Raw genomic sequence first — 22,875 nt, forward strand, 5'->3', positions numbered from 1 at the left:
ACAGCAGGCACTACTCATCCTGGTTCAGCTGGCAAAAGTCTTCGGCTCAAAATCAGGATACCTGCTAAACGATACAAAAACCCAGATCATTTGTTCTAAAAATATCCTTAGGACCAATCATAGATTTGTTGAATCAGCAACTTATCTTGGAGTTAAGATCAACGCCTCAGTGGATAAAATTGTTGAAGAGAATTATACCCCCTTAAGTAACTCTATTGATAAAGAATTAAGGGGAATTGATGTACTTCACCTTTCCCTGATTGGGAGGATTAATGCTGTCAAAATGTTAATGTTTCCTCATGTGCTGTACCTATTCAGAGCAATCCCACTACTAATTGAAGAAAAAATCTTGAAAAGTCTGGAGTCCACATTTATAAGATTTGTATGGCAGTATGGTAGGATAAGGCGATCCACCAATTTTATGTCTCTTCCGCACGAAAGGGGGGTATGGCTTTACCGAATTTACGGCTATATCACTGGTCATGCCTTTTGCCCCAAATGCATATTTTAGTCCAGTCAAAAGCAGAGACAAGAACTGGACCCTTATCAGAAGATAATCCCACCCCAATCTTCAGAATGCTTATGGGTGATAGAGCTCTAGGTTTGTTTCGGGGGGAATTAGAACGGAGATTTTATAAAAACACTCGATTAAAGACTTTGTTAAGCATGTGGCAGACTTGGAATACAGTTTTAAATTTTTTTCATGTTTCAAGAATTAATCCCCACTTACTGTTACGTAACTCTAGTATCTTCTTTCAGTTAAAAGGTGATAGGAATTTTATGATATGGGACAGAATGGGAATAACCACTCTGGGAGATATTGTGGAAGAAGGCAAGGTTTTGGGATTTGAGGTACTCCAGAGGAGATATGGCATTCCTAGAAGTCATTGGCTTCTTTATGGCCAAATAGCCCGAACTATACAACCTTTAAGACCTAGAGCTTATTCCTCACAGGAATCCCAATGATTAAGCTTTTAGAAAGGGACAGAAACAAGATCAAGACTGTATACAGATGCTTATTAGAAGCTGTCCCTGATGATTTGGAAAAGATGGAAACCAACTGGTCCGCTAAATTAAATGACCCAGAGGTGGATCTAGACCTAGCCTTGGTTTTGAACAAACGGGTATTAAGAGCATCCAATTTACGTGCACAGCATTATAAAACAATTTTTAATTTGTATCATACGCCATCGAAACTATATGCCTGGGGTTTGATAGAAAATGATAAATGCCCTGTTGCAATGAGAGTCAAGCAGATTTAATGCACATGTTTTTTTCTTGTAAATGTCTTGAGTTTATCAAAAAAGAGATGGGGAGATTTTGGGAAGGCCTGACCGGTCATAATATTTTATTAACCCCGACACTGATGATTACTGGTATTGACGCAAACCTGAAATTGGGGAAAGATGAAGCAGCCTTGTTGTTTATTTTTGTTGCAGTTTTCCGTATATTGATTTCAGCTGGGTGGAAAGATGTAAATCCCCCGTCTTTTCAGATGTGGCTTACTAGAATGTTGGGGATACATAATATTGAAATATGCCTATATGAATCTAAAGGTATTAGTAAACGTGCTATGGGAGAACGGATATGGACCCCGGTAACAAATTGGAGGACAAATAAGACTTAGCTAATGTAATACCGAGTTAATGCTTTTGTTGATTTATAAAGTGCCTAAAACCTACTGAATGAAATGTCTGTAGATATGTATCTATATGTATATCATGAAGTTTATTCTTACTTTTGTCTGTCCTGCTACACAAATTCCCAAAAAAAAAAAAAATAATAAAAAAAAAAGAAAACGACCAGTAGAGGTCAGTCAAATGCCAAAATTAGTTTTTTGCTGAGGGACTTTTTTTTCTGGCAAATGCCTCTATTTAACTTTCTTGATAGAAAGCGACCAGCAGAGGTCAGTAAAATACCAGAATCACTTTAGCATTCTCTAGATTCCAGTACAGAGAAATTGTCTTCCACGAGCACACGTAGACAATAATATTTTTTTCAAATTTCGTATTTTCGATGATATGACCACTGAAGGCCCTGATTTTATATTAAAAACAGAGGTTTGGACTATACCATTTCCCCCTGAAAGGCAATATTTCTCTCCATGTGTTACCATACATGGCCTGTCACACAGTTTGGTGCTTACTTGTCCTCCATGTTAAAGAACAGTAGATATTTCAGCACCCAGGTTAAAGTGCTGCAAAGCTAAATACATATAAGGTCCCAAAGGCGAGACCGATTGCATTACAAATGCTTGTTTTATCTAATCAGGCTTTTAACTAACCCTTGACAGCGTCTGTCTTTGGCCAATTAGTGACAAGAAACCTTAGGGCGAACATTGTGCTTTATTAAACCCAGCAACATAAAATAACATGATTGTGACAAGCCAGGTGTCACTCAGTCACAGGTGTGACAGAGATCATGGAGATTTATGAACATGAATCCTGTTTTGTTACATATTTACACCAAAACTATTGGACTTGAAAGCGAATTTTCAAGACTGCAACCTGACTGTCTTATGTTAGTGCCATTACAAGGAATTTTGGAGCCCCAAGAAGCAAAATAAACATTTCCAATTGGGTGGTATTTTTTCCTTGCAACAATGTTATTTTAAATTTGTATTTAACATTAGGATGCCCACTTGTGGCCATTTGTGGCACCTTATGCAAACCACTTACAGTGGCCGCACTGTAGTAACAACTGTAACACAACTAAACATTGATCACTGATAATTTTTGTGGTTAAGCAAGTGTTTATGTTTACCTTTAACCAGCCCGAATAAAAGAAGAACTGTAAGAGGGTAAATATTGGAATGTAAAGATCTAAATCATGGCCAGCATATCCTTGGTTCGGATCCAGAAACTGACGCCCAATCAGGCACGCAAAGAAGAAGGTGTACACTGCAAGAGTGACAACCTAGAAGCAGAAAGAAGGGAACATGAGCACCAATGACAACAACACATCTGTCTGGACAACTTTACTCTCAAAGACAACCCCATGCTTGTACCTGAGTGTACACCAGAGGAATGCCCACCCAGTCATAGCCGAACAGGAGGCTACACCAGGAGCGAAATCTAAGCATCTCCTAACAAGAAAAGAAAAAAAGGATTAGAACGCTTCACAAAACACTACATCCAAATTCAGTTTTTAAGAAACTATGAGCAAGATTAGATTTCCTCGTTCTGCAAAGGAACTTTAATATCCATTAAGACTTGCAAGTAACAGTATCATGAACAGCTTCCCATATATTAATACCCATAATTTCTGCATGTGGATTCGTTTCACCACAATCATAGAGGGAATGGTGTGACATTGCCTGCATTAGTGACATCAACAAATTACAAGTCTTTATACATTCCTTATGAAACTAATCTGTATTAAAAACTTGACCTACCAAGAGTTAAGACTGCCAGAAACTTGTTAGCGGTTCACTAAAGGCCTCTGGCTGTTGGTGATGCTCTGTCACTATTTTTCGTTTTGCTGAACACACGTACAATTGCACATTAAATACATATGTTCAAAGTGTGATTTCCATGTTATACTTTAACTATAGTTAGTGTGTTTACGTTAAGTTAGCCATAGTCGATGTAGGCCATTGTTAAATGACTCATGCTAATAGTGAAGAATTTGTTTTTGGATGCTGTACTCTTTCAACTTTTCTCTCGTTCCCGAAGCCAAGATGTACATTGTTTCAATTGTTTACTTTCCGTGAGAATTGTTTATCCCTTATAAGTCTCACCGAAAGCTTAATAATGAGTTTTGTGCACCTATACCTGAGACAAGCTGACAGCAATGTATCATCTCCAGAAATCATCTCCAGAAAATCGCACAGCGGTAAGCTTCCTTTGTGCAATGTTTGGGAAGGAAGGCATAGCAGTGTTACCGGGAAATGCTGGATTGTGATTGGTCACAACTTCTTGGGACTTGTGGGCAGTGCTCCATATGGTTGGAAATTGTATGATTTAATTCTGCATTGCTGAGTTAGAGTTAGTTATGCTTTCCCACTAGCTTGAAAACAGATGCCCCTTTCCATGCTCTTGAGACTTGCTACTAGACCTTTTATTTGCCTTTGTCCTGCTCATCAGAGTTAAACTACTGAGCAAATCCTTTCATTTTTAGCCAATTGCGTCTTCATTTTGGTGCTGTGTTTAGAGGCTTGAATGCCTAACATCTGCTGCTTAACTTCCACAACCTCATTTGAATCCTCAGTTTAGCATTAGGGAATTTCCCTTCTTGGGAAACTGAATCTTATTCTACTTGCATATGATTATCTTTGAATACCTTGCCTCCGTTCTATTCTGACTCACTTTGGATTGTACTGAACAATGTTTTTGAAGGGAATTATGGATTTTTGACTAATAATTTGAGTTTGTAAATTTGCAAACTCTAATAAACCTTCATGGTTTGCCAATCTACTCCTCTCTTATTATTGTGGAGTCTAATGTGCTACACTGTCATTGATGTACTGTTGATGAGTTGATGTGCCAACACCCACAAAGTTTTAACTGTGGTTATCCGGTCACACAAGATTAGAACAAAGTCACAAGTTCAGGAAGACTGTGAAGGAGTGCGGGCTGGCTACAGGGACCGAGTTAGACCCGCTGTATAACAGTACCTTAAATCTAGGTTGCAGGGCGTTGCAAGATCCCGCGTTGAGGATGCATCATTAAGCCAAGGTGATGCGAGGTCAGGGTCAGCGATGCATCACACTGTGTCAGTTCTGAGGAGCTGTGAGGCTGCGATTCAAAATCCTGCATTGTCATAAAAAAGGCTGTCAGTGAGGGGGCGATTGCAACGCGAATTCCTGCGTCAATCATGCGTTGTGCACTGGCTGGTTCGGAGGAAGCTGCGTGGCTTGCGATGCCTCATCATCGAGAGTGCCATCAACAACGGGCTTGAGATGCGGCGGCCTGGGTTGGTGATGCGCCACGCAGTAGCAGATACGATGAGGATGCAGGCTGTGAAGGTGATGCGAAGTTCTTGATGCTGGGAGATGCATCGTTTCTGCCCAGGTTTGTGCCGCACAACAGAGGAGATGTGTTGGTTCTTTTGGATCCACAGGTTGGCTGGCAGAGTTATGTTATGTTATGTTAATTTATTTCTTCTATAGCGCTCGGCTACTCCGAGGAGCATCCCGGCGCTTTAGCGAAGAATATCAGCAAGCAAGACAACAACATAACAACTAAAAAGCAGGCAGAAGAGAGGGGAAAAGGTTTATTTGGTAAAAAGCCACGTTTTAAGCTCTTTTCTAAAAGCAAGGAGACAGGGAGCCTGTCTGAGAGAAAGTGGTAGTTCATTCCACGCCTTCGGGGCTAAGTAGCGGAATGATCGACCTCCCAACCTTGCACGCCTGATTGCCGGGACTGTCATTTTAGATAAACAAGATGATCTCAAAGACCTGCTAGGTACATATCGGGAGAGACGTTTCTTTATGTACTTAGGGCCAGAGCCTTGTAGAGCTTTGAAGGCAAAAGTCAAGCTCTTAAAAAGAATTCTCTTTGCGATCGGTAGCCAGTGTAAGGTGTTCAGTAGGACAGTGGCACCTGCTCTTCTCGGGAGCCCGTAAATAGCACGGGCTGCCGAGTTCTGGACTACTTGCAAACGGGTCAGAAGATATTTTGGTAGACCCAGAAAGAGAACGTTTGCATAGTCCAGTCGAGATCCGATCAAGGCCTGAACGATAACCTTCCTATGCTGGAAGGACACTAGAGGAAGAAACTTCCTCAGCATCCGTAAAATGCCGAAGCATTTACCTGAAAGGCACGAAATATGTGGCCCAAAGGACAGTTCATTGTCCACAATCACTCCCAAGTTTTTAGCCTTGAGAGACACATTGTCAGGAGGAAACATATCTCGTGGCCACCAAGCTTTCCAATCTGGTTCACAGGTGCATCCAAAAAAGAGCAGCTCCGACTTATCGGAATTGCACTTTAATCCATTACACCTGAACCACTCAAAGACCGCACCCAGGCAGTTCCTGATCTGTATGCCGTCGAATGACCCGCCCCTATCACAAGAGAATAGGAGCTGGGTGTCATCGGCGTAAGATACGATCTGGGGCCAAAGGATTCCGCGACTTCCGCCAGAGGGGCCATAAAGATGTTAAACAGCATGGGGCTGAGAATGGTACCTTGCGGAACCCCTACCTCTAGCGGAGCCATACCAGCGGAGAAAGGGGGCGCCCAGATCGTTTGCCGGCGGTCGGCCAGGAAGGATTTAAGCCAATTCCACACCGTTCCCCGAATGCTGCTCTCCCAGAGTCTTGCAAGGAGGCGATCGTGAGGAACGGTGTCGAACGCCGCCGACAAATCTAGCATTACCAACATGGCTCTTCCCCCAGAGTCGAGTACTTCCCTGATGGCATCCGTGACCTCGAGAAGAGCCGACTCCGTGCTATAATTTGCTCGGAACCCAGATTGCGTGTCATGAAACAGATCGTTTCCTTCGATGAAATTGGAAATCGTCCGATGTGCAAATCTCTCGGCCACTTTCGCCAGGGCAGGGAAAAGGGAAATAGGCCTATAGTTGGCATGGATGAGGGGGTCCAAGGTAGGCTTCTTGATCAATGGCAGGATCAAAGCATGTTTCCATGCCTGCGGAACCACACCAGTAGACAGTGAAAAATTCAGAAGGTGGTTCAGCAAGGCATTTAAGGCAGGTGCCACCTTCCCCAGATGTTTAGCCGGGCACGGATCAAGTGGAGAGCCTGATTTCAGACTTGACAGAAGGTCGAGAGAAGTATCAAGGCACAGATGTGGAAATTGTGAAAGAGAAGGGCCTAGACTCTCCATAAATGAAGGGGGGGTGAAGGACCCAAAACCAACTGAGAGCTGGAGTGGGAAAGAGAGGCTTGAATGGTTGTGATTTTACTAACGAAAAAAGTTGCAAGCTGTTTTATCCATACTTCGGAATGAGTATGAGATGGAGTGCAGATGGCTGGGGAAGTAAAATCCAGGACAACTTAAAAAATTTCTTTACAGCCATTTTCAGCCTCATCAATACGACGATCGAAATAAGCCTTTTATCATTCCAGATTGACTGATGGTAGGCTTTAATTATCGCTCGAAATTTCAATTTTTCAGTCGGATCGTAGGCCCGTCTCCAAACTCTCTCGGCCCTTTTACAACCCTGCCGCTGCACCCTTAACTGGGGAGTGAACCATGGGGCCGACGCTCTGTGTTCACCTGATTTAAGCTGTTTTTCGGGAATTAAGGTCTCAAATCTGGCTATCAGCCATTTGTGGAAGAGACCAAGATTCTCTTCCAAATTGCCCAAAAGAGGACATGGAAAGATGGTAAGGGCCTCAGATAACATATCCACCGAAAGTAGATGGAAAGAGTCCCTTAAGGCCCACTTCCAAGGGTCCAGGACTTAAATGGCACCACTTGACAGGATAGGACACACATTTGCAGAGTCCAGGTGCCTGTTATAAGAGACTAGCCCTTGGAGTCACTCTGGTGGTCCTGGTTAAAGTTTGTAGATCCAGTCCTTCTCACGCAGGTAAGAAGGCAGCATGGCAACAGTCCAGCAGAGTGGCAGTGCTTTCAGCAGCACAGCAGTCATAATTCATGACAGAGTCTTCTACAGGTCCAGAAGTGTACTGAAGAGTTAGGGTGTGAGATCCAATATTTATACCTTGTGCCCACTATCAATACGTCTAGAGGTTTCCACTCCCCAGAAGTACTTGGAATTTCCTGCCTCATTGCCCTGCCCCCAAATTGTCTGGGGTCAGAATACAATAGTGTCAAACCCTTTTGTGGGAGTGCTCAGGCAGGGCCTTTGTGATGTGCAAGTGTTGTAGGTGACAGCTCATCCACCTCAATAACTCAGAGTGGCCTATCCTGCCAACACCTATCTTCCCATTGTCTTGCTGTCTGGGAACAATACATAAAGACCACCTGCCAACTACACTTAGTCATGTGACCTAGGATCCAGGCAGCAGACACCGAATTGTTGGGACAGGAAAATGCCAACTTTCTAAAAGTATTAGCAACAAAGGGTTTGGCCCTAGGCGACTGGGCGGGGCTGTATTAAACTAAGAGCAAGAAGTGTCCTAGCCGTCACCTTTCAAGGGTGAACTAGACCAGAACATATCAGGCATCAGATCGCTTTACATAGCACCAGTTTTATTACACAAGGACACATTCATTTTTGTCAGGCACAGGGAGATTAAGTGATTTGCCCAGAATCACAGGATGGTGAGCGTCGTTGGTGAGACTCAAACCCAGTTCCCCAGCTTTGACATGCTCTAGCCGTAAGGCTACATCCTCTCCCTATGAACCAACAATTCAATTGATATTGGCTTGAGACATTTATTTGCTGCTCATTTCTATATACTTTACTCCACATTCGAATCATGGGTGAGAAAAGTTAGATACGCTTCAGTCTAGAATAAATTACAAATATTTATGCCACAGATCAAACAAAAACATAGAAACTTCGTGGTGAAGTAGTGTGATGTAAAAAACGATACATAATCAAGTTATACAAAACAACAATTTATACAAACATTATGTCACCAGTCTTAATTCAGAAACACAACAGAAACAAACAAGGCCACCCCTTGCTCTTACTTTCTAAAAGTGGCATTTTCAGAATTATGGTGAAAGATCCAACTTTACCATTAAAGAAGGCTTTAAATACAGATCCCTAGACCCCAAACATGGCATTCCTATATGCTCCCAATTGAAGGTTATCACTTATTTCGTGCAATCAGGTAACCCAGTGTTATCCTATGGAAGAGGTAGGCCTTGAAGTAGTAAATAACACAAATTTAGGAATTTTTCACTATCAGGGCATGTGAAACTTAAAAGTATGTGTCCAACTTTTTAATATACTGCACCCTGCCCTTTGGGCTGTTCGGGGCATAGGGGCGACATATATGTATTACAAAGGAAGGTTTGGGCCTGGCAAATGGTTTATTTTGTCAGATCTAAATCGCAGTTTAAAAACTTCACACACAGGCTGCAATGGCAAGCCTAAGACATGTTTAAAGGGCCAATTAAATGGGTGGCAGAATCAGTGTGGCAGGCCTACTATTAGTGCAGGCCCTGGGCACATGTTGTGCCACTTTCCTGAAAGCCTTACAAGCAAATTACATATGCCAATTGGGTGCAGGCCAATTCTACCATATTTAGATGAGAGAACAAACATGTTAGCACTGGTCAGCAGTTGTAAAATGTGCAGTTTAAGAAGCAAAGAAAAATGGGTTTCAGAAAAGAGGAGGGTGAAGGCAAAACGTTTGGGGATGACCTTGCAGAAAGGGCCAAGTCCAACAACTTTGCAATCTTTATTTATGTGTCTGAGGATTGGTGTGGTGTGAGTTTCAATAAATCTTGCATACAACATCCTCAGTAGTAGCTGGCATTAAGTCTGGCATAAAACATCCTACATAGTAGCTGGCATCAGGACTTTGCACAACACTACACTGACCTCTAACGTAAGGTCACCCTACTACAAAGTCTTAAGCATTCCACATTCACTTTTAAAAAATCCTGAATCATATGTGGATACCTGAGTTTCTCATCCATTTGTGAATATCAGTAATCATTCAAATTGTGTCTGGGGCAGCCTGGGACCGTGGTTATATTTGTGGGCCCCTAAGCTGACATTGCAGAGAGACAATTTATGACTGTGTCCTTATCTAACCTGTACGAAAAAAAAGCCAGCTTTCCTGTGCACCTTCACCCCTTTGTCCCATTATTCCTACTTCTCATCTTTCATGCTTGTGATGCTCACAGAAGAATTGGCCCAGCACACATTTCCCTTGGAATGTGTCAATGTGAATTTGAAAGCCTCTGTGGCTTTGATGAGCCGCTGGGGGGTCATGCTCAAGGGCAATAGAATCCATTCTCAGAAAAGATGTGGGGCAGATGTCCACAGATGTGCAATCCTCGTGGACCTTCATAATGTGAATTGTCTCACAGTTTGAGGTATACGGCTTAAAGAACGCTTTTGTAACCAAAAACCCAACAGGTTGTCCCAGTGCGCTATAGGGTGCTGATGTTGATATCAAGGTAAACAGAATGTTTGACCTGCCATTTAGATTATGTGTGGCATGCAGCTGTTGTTGGACATCTTTAAAATGGCCAGGCAGGGGCTCTCAGGATGTAAACCTTGTATGCAAGGTAGAACTGTTCATACATCTTCCCAGAGAAACCCAGTAACTGATCTAACTTGCACAGACCTTGAGGGACTTCTCACAACCGGGACATCTAAGATTCATGCAGCCTCCACTGGAAATGTAACCATCTTCCTACATGCAAAGGACAGAGTTTATGGCTGCCCTAGACTTTACTCCCCCACAGTGGCGGTAGCAATCCAGGCTATGAGCCCTCTTAGAATTAGACTGACATCCAGGTGTATTATACGTTTAACAAATGAGCTGTTACATAAAAGAGACCCGAAGGTCGGTGTCCCTAAAAGGGTATTATTAGGCTACGAGAAGCATGCTAACAGATGACTGTATGCATATATAAAGTTTACTGTAAAAGCTTGGCTATCTAAGACAGCAAAATGAATGATTCCAAGCACTCTACGTTTAGTAACTCACAGCACCTACAACCTATTCAGGGCTCTAAAATAGTAATGATGTTGCTGAGTTTAGCAATGCTATATTTAAAACTCTCCCGGTAATTATTGTGCAAGCTGTCATCTTCCTATATTTTTTATCTGTATACTTCCTGGCCACTGTAGCCAGCAGGCATGTCTGGACATGCGGATTGCTGTTAACCTACCCGCTTTGCAACTAAGCATTTACCATTAGTTTGTTTACCTCCTCCATTCTGAGCTCAGTGCCTTGACACCTCCCGATGCTACCCATGGCCCACACGAATACCCGACGAAGGGCTCTCAGCTCCCAATGGTACATAGTTCAAGACAATCAATGATTAAATCAATTGGTGAACTCAGAAGAGATGACTTAGAGATGACTTCCAAAACTATTTCTCAAACGTTTCTTTGAGTAAGGTAGTACTAAACATCTGTTATTTCAGCACCAAGACACCCTTTAGGGTGAACGTGAGCTTTGCAAGTGCACATCTAACGTTACATGGTATTTTACAAATGCATAGAAGGGTCTCATGTGCCACCAGGAGATTGCATCCAGAGACACTCCTACAAAGTCTACAAACCGGAAGATCCTAAGCTTTTCTGTCACCCAGAAACCAGCAGCATCACTGCTAACCTTGAAAGGAGCTCACCGTAATATCAGAAATGTGTATTGACAGGGGCCTCAAAGTCATCCAAAGCTTGTATCTAAATCATGCAGAAAACTTACAATCAACATCAACAATGATCATGATGCAGGCTAATGAAAGAAACCAATCAAAATTAGAACGGATCTACTGTATCATCAAAAAATCCTACCACAGAATAACTAACTAATTCCACTCTCAGATCCTCCACCACACACACAGGAAACTAATGGCTGATCCCAACCCTCCTGACATAACCTGTTGCCATTGCAGCTGGGAGTCATACGAGCAGAATCACCTGCTTGACAAAATCAGCCAGTCATGCAAAGGTTACCCTGCCACCAAAGCCCACACTAAGCTCCATGTTCAGATGGCAGATCCTTCTACCAGCTCTCCCTGTGCTTCTCACAAACTAACAGACATTTCAGCACACACTCTAATCAGCACTAGCTCCCAACTTAAAGCGCATCTCATTACACTAACTCAGCCCTGACAAATGCTCTGGACTTGCTGCGTCTGCTCATTGATAACAACAACCATATAATGGGACTAACCAAATTATGATTGAGTGAAAACATGATCATTATAAAGAACTGAAAGTCCAAGCTTCAGGGTGGGATAACTGGTTGAAACTGTAACTCTAACCTGCACAAAATGTCAACATCATTCGAATGTAAACCCCTTAGTCTGAGATGACTCTTGGTGGCCCGCAGCGCTCGGAACCCCCCACACCAACGGACCATGGATAAAACTAAGCATCATCCTGAACTCCTCTCATCAATGAAACACCAAATCAGCGCCGTTTTGTCCTCCTGCTTCATTAGAGCTTTAAGCTGATCCCCAACGAGTCCAGGAAAATGGTCGCCCATGCGCTTGTTAGCAGCAGACTCCACTATAGCAACGCACTCTACACCGGTACCGCCCAGACACTCCAAATGAAACTGCAGAACATCCAGAACGCCTCTGCCAGACTTTCTGACCATCCCATGCCACAGACACACCACCGGCCACCTGAGAAACCCTTACTGGCTACCCTTCAATAAGAGAATTACCTTTGAGCTCCTCACACATGCATACAAGTCCAGCCACAACGCCAGACCTGCCTACCTCAACCACCCCTCTTCTTCTACACTCCCACCAAATATATCTGCTCCACCCAACTGGCCCTGGCCACCATCTCACTGATCTGCAAGACCACAGCTGGAAGAACATCCTTCTCCTACTCGCTGCAAAGACTTGGAACCTCCTGCCTCTGCACCTCAGGCAATCACAATCACCATCACTGCTGCAATTCAGGAAGGACCTCAAGACCTGGCTCTTTGACTGAACCACAGATCCCCCCCCCCCGATCCCTCAGTGCCTTGAGACCCTCACAGATGAGAAGTCACACTGTACAAGAATCCTGATTGATTAACTGATTGGTTGAATGCATAATCACAAGATGTATCACCAACCCTAATGCTCACTCATCATCACTCTGATCAACCAGCCCATCAATAAATTGTCAATCGTAGATTTAGTCCTAAAACTGATCTACTCCTACAAACAGTTACCAGGACAAACCTCATTATAGGCAATTACAACTTCTTGGTCAATTGGCCTAAATCAAAGCAGGCAGTGGGTTTCCTTGAGAATACAGGATAGAAACCCCCAATATGTCTTTGCAACCACTGTTGTGGTCAAATCAATCTTGGTACTTCCTTCCCTATCTTATAAATCAGACAAACTGCACAACATGTGGCAGTCAGAAATTATGCAAACAGCAGTAAAGAAGTGTTCAATTCAACCTATATTCAAGTCAAAGATGGAGGTCAAAAAACCCTGAAACCATGTTGGACAATCTCTACCTAAACTTCCCATTGAACAGGCTTGCCCAAGCACAGCCAAAAAAACCCAGAGCAGTCATCTAGTCCACTAACACATGGTAGAATAGAGATCTGATGGAAATAAAGAGAATTTGCGGAAACCTCAAATGCAAGTAGATGCAAAACCATGTCAGACAAGCACACAACGTTTGCAAGTGATTTAGAGGGAGATTTTGAGTTTAGATGGAGGCCATCAAACAATTGGAGTGAAAGAAACTAAGACTCCGTCCACCTCATTGATTTTTGTGGGTCATGTTGGAAGTTCCCCTCACAGTGTGAGCTGTGCATTTGTTGACAAAAGAGCTTCTGCCAACATGGCAGAATCTCTTATGGCAAAAGCGTAATGTGAGGTGGACCACCAAGTCATCGCAGCCCACTTGGCATTTTGTTTCTTTGAAACAAAGACAATTGTATATCTACAAGTTGTACATTTTGTGTACTACTTAGATGCAGCAGGGAATGGCCTGCTGTCACTGATTTGCAGAAAGTGGATGTGACATCTGAGTGTTGCAGACGCCTTGCACTGTCTGTGTCGCCCAGATGTAGTAAACATGACCTACAGCCAAAGGTTGAAGAGCAGACTGTGTTAATTTTGACCACAGTTTGTACCATGCAAACCTCTGTACATACATCAAGTTTATATTATCTGAGTGATACACAAAGCTCATGGACAAGGCCAGAAAACATGGAGTTTGATATTGTAAGTGTCAGACCTAGGGAAGTGAATGTATGTGTTAGTCACACTAGCAAACTTGAATACGTGTCGCTGGAAAATCCATATCAATGTTCCACCTGCCCCACTTTACTGCTGCAACCCAATTTCCAGATAAAACTGAACTCTCCCCTGTCTTCCTCTCAACTTTACTGAATCTTACCATTGTAAATCTCTACACTCTTAGACCAATGTAATAATACCATGAAACATGACTTTCATTCACACTATCACCTAGGCACATTCTCCCTGCACCATCTTGCCCAAAGCCCTGGATCACACTCAACATCAGCTCTCTAAAATTAGAGGATTTTTTTGTAAATGATGTAAAAAATTCAATTCAACATTTTGAATCATACAAACAAGCAAACACCCCGCTACTTGTGGTTCTTGGGACTGAAAAGTATGGATATTTCTAGAACCTCATCACTTAAAGACTTGCTTGATGTACTAATAACAGTCCATTCTCTCCACCTTGAATACTCATCTTATAATCATCTCTCTTTCTGGATGACTTTGCGCCATACGTCTTAGCCATCTACTATCCAAACCTCAGTATTCTATTTCTAGTTTCGCCCACACCCCAATATCCAGGTTATCCCGTAAATCTGCCAATCTGTCCATTTAGTTCCCAATCCATTAAATGCTTTACTCTCTCCTGTCTGGTACTCCTCTGCCTTACTTGTCTTTTCTTCATTCCCTTACAACTAGCACCTACCAAAAAATGTTTTAAATCTGCAACTCTAAAACTTTCCAGCCGACCCATTCTTTTGTTTCACTCCCACCTAGTACAACGAATTACATTATTTTCTAAAATACTTGAAAGCCTGGCTTGCATCAGTCTTGTTCTGTATCTCTCTGCCAATTACCTCTCTCCAGTCAGGCCTCATGCCTCCACTGTACAGAAACAGCTCTCGCACATGTAAAAAAAAAAAACGGTCATAAACCCTGCAATTCGCAAACGCACAGGGTTTTACTGGCACATGAATCAAGGTAGCTTTTGCGATTCCTTAATTGCGATTATTAAGGAATCACAATTAAGGAATCTCAAAAGCCTATGCATGTAGGAATCACTATAAAAATAGCGATTTCTAAACCTTCCTTAATTGCGACTCGCAAATTGCGAGTCGCAATTAAGGAATGACTTCCATTCATTCCTATGGGCCTATAGGCCCATAGGAATGAATGGGAGATTGCATGCGCCATTTGCGAGTACCATTAGGTACTCGCAAACTGCTCATGCAATTTCAAGGGTGTCAAAATGGCACCCTGTTGCACCCCTGAAATTGTGATGTGCACCCATGTTACGCACACACATGCCCCAAGGGCATGTGTGGGTGTAACCTAAAACTTTAAAAAATGTATTTTAGGGCATTTTTGAAAGTTTTTGCAAACTACAGACAAGTTTGGTTTGCCTGTAATTTGCGGTCCCAATTAGTGAAATCGCTATTTGAAAGTGCTTCTAGCATTGCATGTAAGGAATCGCAAATTGCGATTCCTTAAATGTAATCGCAATTTAAGAATTCACATATAATTGCAAATTCTTAAATTGTGCATAGGAAACACTTTCATGCATTTCCAAAGGTCAATTTGCGATCGCAAACTGCCGATTTTTGTGAATTGCACTGTTTGCGATCGCAAAAAGCCTTTGATGCATGTGCCCCTTAGACCGTATACGGCGTTTAGGTATGTATTAAACTCATTTTGTGTGTCGGAAAAGTATTTCCAACACACATTATGGGTTTACCGAAGCACACTGAATCACAAATAGGTAAATGGAAGGGACATTCCCTCCCAATTGCAATTCGATATGGTTTGTATGTATGTTTTCCAACTGCAATGGCATGGGCAAAGGGTGACACTATTAGGCACTTGCTTCCCCTATTAGACCATGTGAAGTAGTTGTTGGCCCTGGGACAGTAAGTACAATCATTATCATCATCAATTAACTTTATTTCGGTCAGTATGACCTCTAAAGTACAGTCAAAATACATACAAGTGAATCGTAAGAACGAGAGAAAAAAAGAAGGAAAATGTGAAATAATAATAGTAAAATACCCCATTAATACATTTACACATTGATATAAAAATTGAGGATTAAATGCATATCGATATATACACTAATATCATACAATAAAATACAAAACGTTCACATGCCTATTTCGGTGTTCTATGCCCTAAAATGGAGGAAGTACCACGCTCTCCTTACGAGCAGTCTTTAATAAAACCTGCAGATGATGTAAACAGGCCGAGCCCGCAGTATTTGTCAAATAAGAAATGCACAATCACGTATTATAACGTTGTGAGTCTGGGTCACAAAAACTTGTCCATGAGTATGTTTCACTCAGGCCAGAATAAAGTTGAAAAGTGCGCGAGGATATCAGTTAACTATTTCTTACAGGTTTGAGGGATGTTGTATCCAAATACAGAGATATGTGAGGAGTTAATCACCTTTCACAAATAACATCTTTGTTGACTTGGTAAGCTCCTCATTACATTTTTATCATTTTGGTTAATGTTTTGTTTTTGATGCTCCTGAATATACTTCAAAGTCACTTTTTCAAGTAATACGATCTTCCTTGGACTAATGCATCTCAGAATTAAACAAAAGCGGAAATAAAGAAAAAACGAAACATATGTACGATACACACATGCAAATAACAATATGGGACCTCGACTTACATGCATTATTAACTGCAGGTCCACGCTGTCTCGGATTCTTCCTTCTTTTCGAGCTTTAGATGCCAAATTCCCAAACCAAATGAATGGAACCCAGTACTTCTGGTGTGGAGACTTGAGACCTTCAAATAACTTCCTTTCCTCTGATGTCATGAAGCCTGTTTTAAAGATAGTGGGTGACAATTGTTATGGAATAAGAGACCAAGCTTTACCATTGACATTTTTCATCAGTCACACCAGAAGCCATTGAAGACAGCTGTTGCAATACTGGTAAGCGCCACTTCTAGTGCAATCTTACCACCCAAATTGGGTTACTGTGCCAAAAATCCCCATAGGGCAGGGTTGGGCTTTGTTGTACCAATATTGTCAGTAATACATAACTAATTACTCCAGGTTTCATGCAGATCCAATGGTGGGATATAAAAGAAGGTAGGAAAAACGTTTTTGACTCACTAATAACTTTAGCGCTTCTTGGTAGATCTGCATGAGATCTGGCAGTGATTTAGCATGTTACCGCTGAGTTATGATTAGCGTTGTGTATTGCACATCATAACTGGAAAATATCAGGGCATTTTAAACAGCAAAGGTTACAGGGACGTTATAGTGAGGAGTTAGCTTTTAAAAAACCTTAGAAATTCACAGAAAAATACCAAAGATTACAGGTATGTCATAGTTTGCAAATAGAATTGAAAAAACCTTGGAAATTCAATGAAAGAAAAAATAGGTTACATGGACATTATAATTAGGGGCAGATTTCACTCGTACAAAACCAGTGAAATTCAGCAGTTAGAGTTAACTGAGCTAACAATAACTTACGTCCCACAATACACTGTTTATGATCTCATATATTACATCACACATAGGGCCAACTACCCCTCCTGTTAACTCCAGTAAGTCCCACACAGTGGGTTTGCTGAGAGTCCCCTTTCGCCACCACTCTGCAAATGCGCCTCTTGGTGCACTACAAGTTGGGAGATGAAGTTCCCTTGGCTCTTGAGGCTCTTGCGGCCAACTACACCTCCTGCTACCTCCAGTAAGACCCACACAGCTAGACTGCTGAGAGGTTGTCAGAGGCCACACCCCTTTCTCCACACCTTGGCAAACGCACCTCCTGGCGCACTACTAGTTGGGGGAAGTAGTGGGAGTGCGTGGAGAAAAGAAGTCCAGAGATCATGGAGTGAATTTTGTGAAGTTTCTTTATTTTATGTTCAATATCTAGAAGATACTGTACTTTCCAACCAATGCGTTTCGTTCTCCATCAGAGAACTTCATCAGGGCTTGGTAAGTCACCGTTCTGAAAGTAAAGTGTCTTCTAGATATTGAACATAAAATAAAGAAACTTCACAAAATTCACTCCATGATCTCTGGCCTTCTTTTCTTCACGCACGCCCACCCGATTGCAGTTTGAAGGATCTGGAACACAGTGGAACCACTAGACGGTTGATGCCAGGTCTGTTTGCATGGGATAATTGGATTGCAGGACTGGCACGAGGTGCAGATTTATATAGTCAACCGTCTTTTTCGTGTGTCTTTACATAGTTGGGGGAAGTAGTTCACTTTAGCCCAGAGGCACACAGGAGTAAAGTGGAATTAATTCTCCAACCAGAAGCGCGCAATTAGGCCGTTTACAGAGTGGTGGAGAAAGGGGGCAGGTCCTCCATGTCCTCTCAGCAATCCTGCTGTCTGGGACTCACTGGAGGTAACAAGAGGCCTTCTTGAACCCCAAAGACCCTCAGCATTCAAGGGGACTTCATTCCGTAACTACCTCTGCGGCAGGAGGCACATTTGCTGTGTAGTGGTGAAGGGGGCATGGCGTTCAGCGACTTGAAGGAGGTTTTACTTTAATTCTTTTTTTTAGTGAAGGGGGGCTCCGTAGCCCCCCATTCCTGAGCCGATTTCATCCCCAGGTACCATATCCCCCAGAGCATGGTCTTTTTCTTTTTTCCCATTTTTTGAAATAAAGGAAGGGAGTCCTGTTGGCTCCCCTTCTCTGGACCAATTTTGGCCCCTGGGACCCCATCCCTGGTTCCAGGCCTTCATAATTTTTTTTATAAATAGGGAGGGGGCCACCTCATTGGGGGCCGCGGGTGGAGCCTGAAGGCCCCCGTGGTCCCTGCCAGCTCCCTGCTTCCTGCGGAAGCCGGCATTGCTTTTTTTGAGAGAGAGCTGCTAATATGCAGCTCCCTCTGTCCAAAAGCAATTCTACTCCGCTATGTGCTCTCGTTTCCACGAAGCACAGCAGTGTTTTGTATGGCTTGGCAGGAGCACCACTCCAGCCAAGCCATAACAAAATGCAATATCCTGGGGGATGGGCACCCTGGGACAATACTGGGGCCGGCCCTGGGTGATGGTGGTTGCCAGGCTATGTAGGACTCCTGGAGGAGGGACGCATATATATGATATTTATATAGTATGTATATGTATGTTACCTACTGGTGGTTGCCAGTAGGTAGTTATAGTTAGGACCTAGTTTCCATAGACATAGCATTTTTTGTTTTTCTAATAACTTTGGCACCATTTGGCAAATCTTCATGAAATTTTCAAAACTGGTATGACAACGACTTCAGCTTCTGTCTGGATAGTTTTGGGGTGATTCGCCAAGAGGGAGCCGAGTAGAAGAGGGTCCCAAAACAAGTTTTCTATGCAGTTTTCCACAGGCCGCATACGGTCTTGGAGACCCCATCCCCCCGGACCCAACCTCTTAAAATACTGGGAGGGGTGCACGCGCACCCCTCTCTGGTCCGTTTTCGGCCCCAGGGAGCCCAACCCTTTGGGCTCAGCTGTAGTAAAAAATGGGAGGGTCTGGTGTCGGTTTGGAGGGGTTCGGCCAGTAGCCTGTAGTTGTGTTGGTGTTTCTTTAAAATCTGTCCTCGTGAAAAGCGTTACAGAACATCTTCTAAGGTCAGAGATGCAGTGATCACTGTTCAATCATTGAAAAAGTACTTTGTATACTCATTGCTGCCAAATTTTCAGATTACTTGTGTGCGGTATTTAACTGATTTTAATTGGAGTATGAGTGACATCCTGCTGTCAAATGTGACATTTCGAGTGACACTTTCTCGCGAGTAAAACCAAGCAGTGAAGTCGACAGAAAAACATTTTTATCAGAAATGACGCCCTTTTTGAACAACAAAATGCTTTAAAAGGCCATAAAGTTATATTACAAAACCTGTGAAAGAAAAAGTCATTGGCCCATTTTAACAAGCATCCTGAACTCCTTACATATTTTAGGGTGTTCTCATTCATTGATGGTGAAGGGAGAATCAGTTGACTAGTTTGCCTGGGATTTTACAGTTTGGTTGGGTTGGAGGGATGGGGGCGGTGTCTCACTGTTTAAATCAACCACTAGATGTGTCACTTTCTCACACCATACTTTCATAAATCTTTTATATTATTGGTGTTTGAATTTAGCGCGGCTAACAAGCAAAATCCACATTTGTTAGCAGGGTCAAAAGAGCATTTCATAACTTCCACAGAATATATTACATATTTATTTTTCAGCCATTTAAGTGCAGCAAATGGTACATAGAGAAAAGGGAGCGCTTCAAAACAAATACAGACTATGGGCCAAATTCACAGAACTAACTTAAGACAAAATCCTAAACCTACTACCATTTTGGTATTCACAGAAGACATTTACTCATTTTGGTATTCACAGAAGGCACTTACTCATTTTGTTATTCACAGAAGTTAGGAGCCCTAACTTTAGGACTCCTAAATGACTTCTGTGAATACCGAAAGTCTTAAAGTTAGGATTTTTCTCAGTTTAGGAGTCCTAAAGTTAGGAGTCCTAACTTTACTACTCCTAAACTGAGAAAAATCCTAACTTTAAGACTTTCGGTATTCACAGAAGGCATTTATGTGTCCTAAAGTTAGGAGTCCTAAGTTTACTACTCCTAAACTGCGAAAAACCCAAACTTTAAGACTTTCGGTATTCACAGAAGGCATTTAGGAGTCCTAAAGTTAGGTGTCCTAACTTTACTACTCCTAAAATGAGAAAAATCCTAACTTTAAGACTTTTGGTATTCACAGATCTGTACATTGATGATCGTTTAAATTTAAAAAAACATAAACAATATTTGGAAGCAAAAGGGAACGGCCTAATTAACGCATTTCTGTACCCTCTCAAAAAAGTTAAAGGGTCCATCTTTAAAGCCCTTACTAGATGTAATGGCCGCCAAATTGATGCCGACAGTAGAGTACGCTAGCGTCGTTCTACACGGAACAGATGATGAACTGTTGGATAAGATTCAAGTAAGAGCATACAAAAGGGTCCTTAAGTTACTGCAGAATGCGTCAACAGCCCAGGTGAGGTTGGAATTTGGGCTTATCCATCAAGGGATTGGAAGAAATTATGCATATGTCAAGAGTTGGTATAAAATCTGGTTGAGTTGAGCAAACGTTTTACACAATGCTTTGTGGCGAGCTCAGGAAGAAGATCAGCACTCCATTTATGGCAAGTTTTTGAAATCGGCCATGGAAGAAACAAAGTATAAAGAACTTTGGGCACAGTCCCCTTCCTTTTCCGTTAAGTGGTAAATAAAACGGTGAAAATGCACGCATTATTAGAGGATAAAAATAAATTTGCAAAGAGGTCGCACGCTTGGATGGTAATACAGTCTTATACAAAATTACATCCGGCAGAATTTTTTTTATTTATAAATCTTTTTATTGTTAATTAGAACACAAAAAGGATGAACAGCAGGTGCCATACATCATGAGACAACAGGATAATATACAAACATATAATGCAGAATAAACAGATGATCACCAAGACTAGAACCGCCATGAAGTGTAAAAAGCATGCGGCTGTGTAATATACGAACATTCATCAAAGCCCAATCCAACCAATAAAGACCACTAACCCCGCCACCCAAGAAAAGACAGGATTGTCATAGAGAGATAATTCGAGTAGGGGGAGAAATTGAGTGCAGCAATTCAATGGAATTAGGCAACGACCGATACAAAATCCCGGCAGAATATTTGAGTGCCACATACTCATACTATCTAAAAAGGAAATTCATGGCCACGAGGTTTGGGTTATTACCAAGTTTAGCGGATCAGCCCAATGGAGATATAATGGGCCTACATCATGTACACTATGTGGCGCCAAGAAGCAAGGCCTTATTCATCTTATTTGTATATGCCCTGGCTTAAGGCAGATCCGGTTGTGGAGTTTGAAAAATATATTTATTGAGAAAGGCATTAGGACTTGTAGAACCGCAATAATGAAGGGTTTGGATGCAACGGATTCCCGTCTAAATTGTAAGATTATGACATTTTTGTTACAATATGAACAGATAATGATGAATAAGTATAACAAAATCACCATGCCATTGATGGGGTAGTGTTTGGCAAACATTAATATGAACTGTTAGTAGGGACTGTACCATTGACTATAATAGTGGGACTAAAACAAGTAGCAATGGTACATCGATTTTATAGATTAGTTTTTTTAATAGGATTGCTTTGTTTTAGTTAAAAAGGCATTACCACTGTATATTTATGTATGAAATTATTTTTATATAATCTCTTGAAATCTTTTGTGAAAATTCTAAGAAAAGGAAAATGCAAGTTCTTTCTTGTATGGTTTTTATTAACTGAAACAATAAATTATTCATTCATTGGACTCCTAACTTCTGTGAATACCGAAATGAGTAAGTGCCTTCTGTGAATACCAAAATGAGCAAGTGCCTTCTGTGAATACCAAAATGGTAGTAAGTTTAGGATTTTGTCTTAAGTTAGTTCTGTGAATCGGGCCCCATATCAGTAATGTGGTCTATATTCATTGTGAAGGCTCTCCTCCCTTTCCCCTGTTTAAGGTTTGCACCCTTGAAACTGCTGGAAAATAGACTTGTAATGATTGCACATTTGTTTTTCAGTGGTTTGGATTGCACTAACTTTGCCTAGGTACAAAAGAAAGCTTAATAACTAATACACACTACATTACAGGTTTATTTTATAGCGTCTCACCCACCTATAGAGTGCTCATTTTTCCAGGCAGAGGGCTGATCCCCTAATGAGGCGGAGGACTCTCACTTCTGGTCCACTTTGTGTCATCTGGCAGGTAGGGTGCCAGTACTGGAAGAGATGCGGACTACTTTGTCGGAACCACTGAAAGGTAATACCCACGCTTCAACAACAATGTGCCGTGCAGTCTAATTCCAGCAAAGATGATCGGCATGTGCTGTCAGGTCCAGGACTTGCAAAAACAACAAGTGATGGACTGAATGTGGATCAATGTCACACACTCCCCCAGTCAAAAGATCTGGGCCCAAATCCATCGTTTTTTTGCACTCCACACCACCCTGGGTTAGACAATGGCGATATGCAAATCAGCTCTGACCCTGTTGCCCCATGGGAACAGTCCAGTCCGAACTACAAAAGCCATGTCCTTCCCAGAACGGAATCAAGCATCCGAGGA

The 22,875-nt window shown here is 42.1% G+C and overlaps 1 protein-coding gene across 2 annotated transcripts in view; it reads right to left on the bottom strand.

The window, feature by feature from the left end:
- Positions 1–22,875, bottom strand: part of BEST3 (bestrophin 3) — a 259,667-nt gene that overhangs the window by 47,444 nt on the left and 189,348 nt on the right. For both annotated transcript variants that reach the window (XM_078654059.1, XM_078654052.1), the window contains 3 exons: positions 16,455–16,609; positions 3,008–3,085; positions 2,764–2,916 (listed from right to left, as the gene is read on the bottom strand). In XM_078654059.1, the coding sequence (XP_078510185.1) occupies positions 2,764–2,916; positions 3,008–3,085; positions 16,455–16,609 (386 nt within the window). The remainder of the gene's footprint in view (positions 1–2,763; positions 2,917–3,007; positions 3,086–16,454; positions 16,610–22,875) is intronic.

The sequence above is a fragment of the Lissotriton helveticus genome, chromosome 1_1 (genome assembly GCF_964261635.1).
Source record: "Lissotriton helveticus chromosome 1_1, aLisHel1.1, whole genome shotgun sequence".
Taxonomy (NCBI): domain Eukaryota; kingdom Metazoa; phylum Chordata; class Amphibia; order Caudata; family Salamandridae; genus Lissotriton; species Lissotriton helveticus.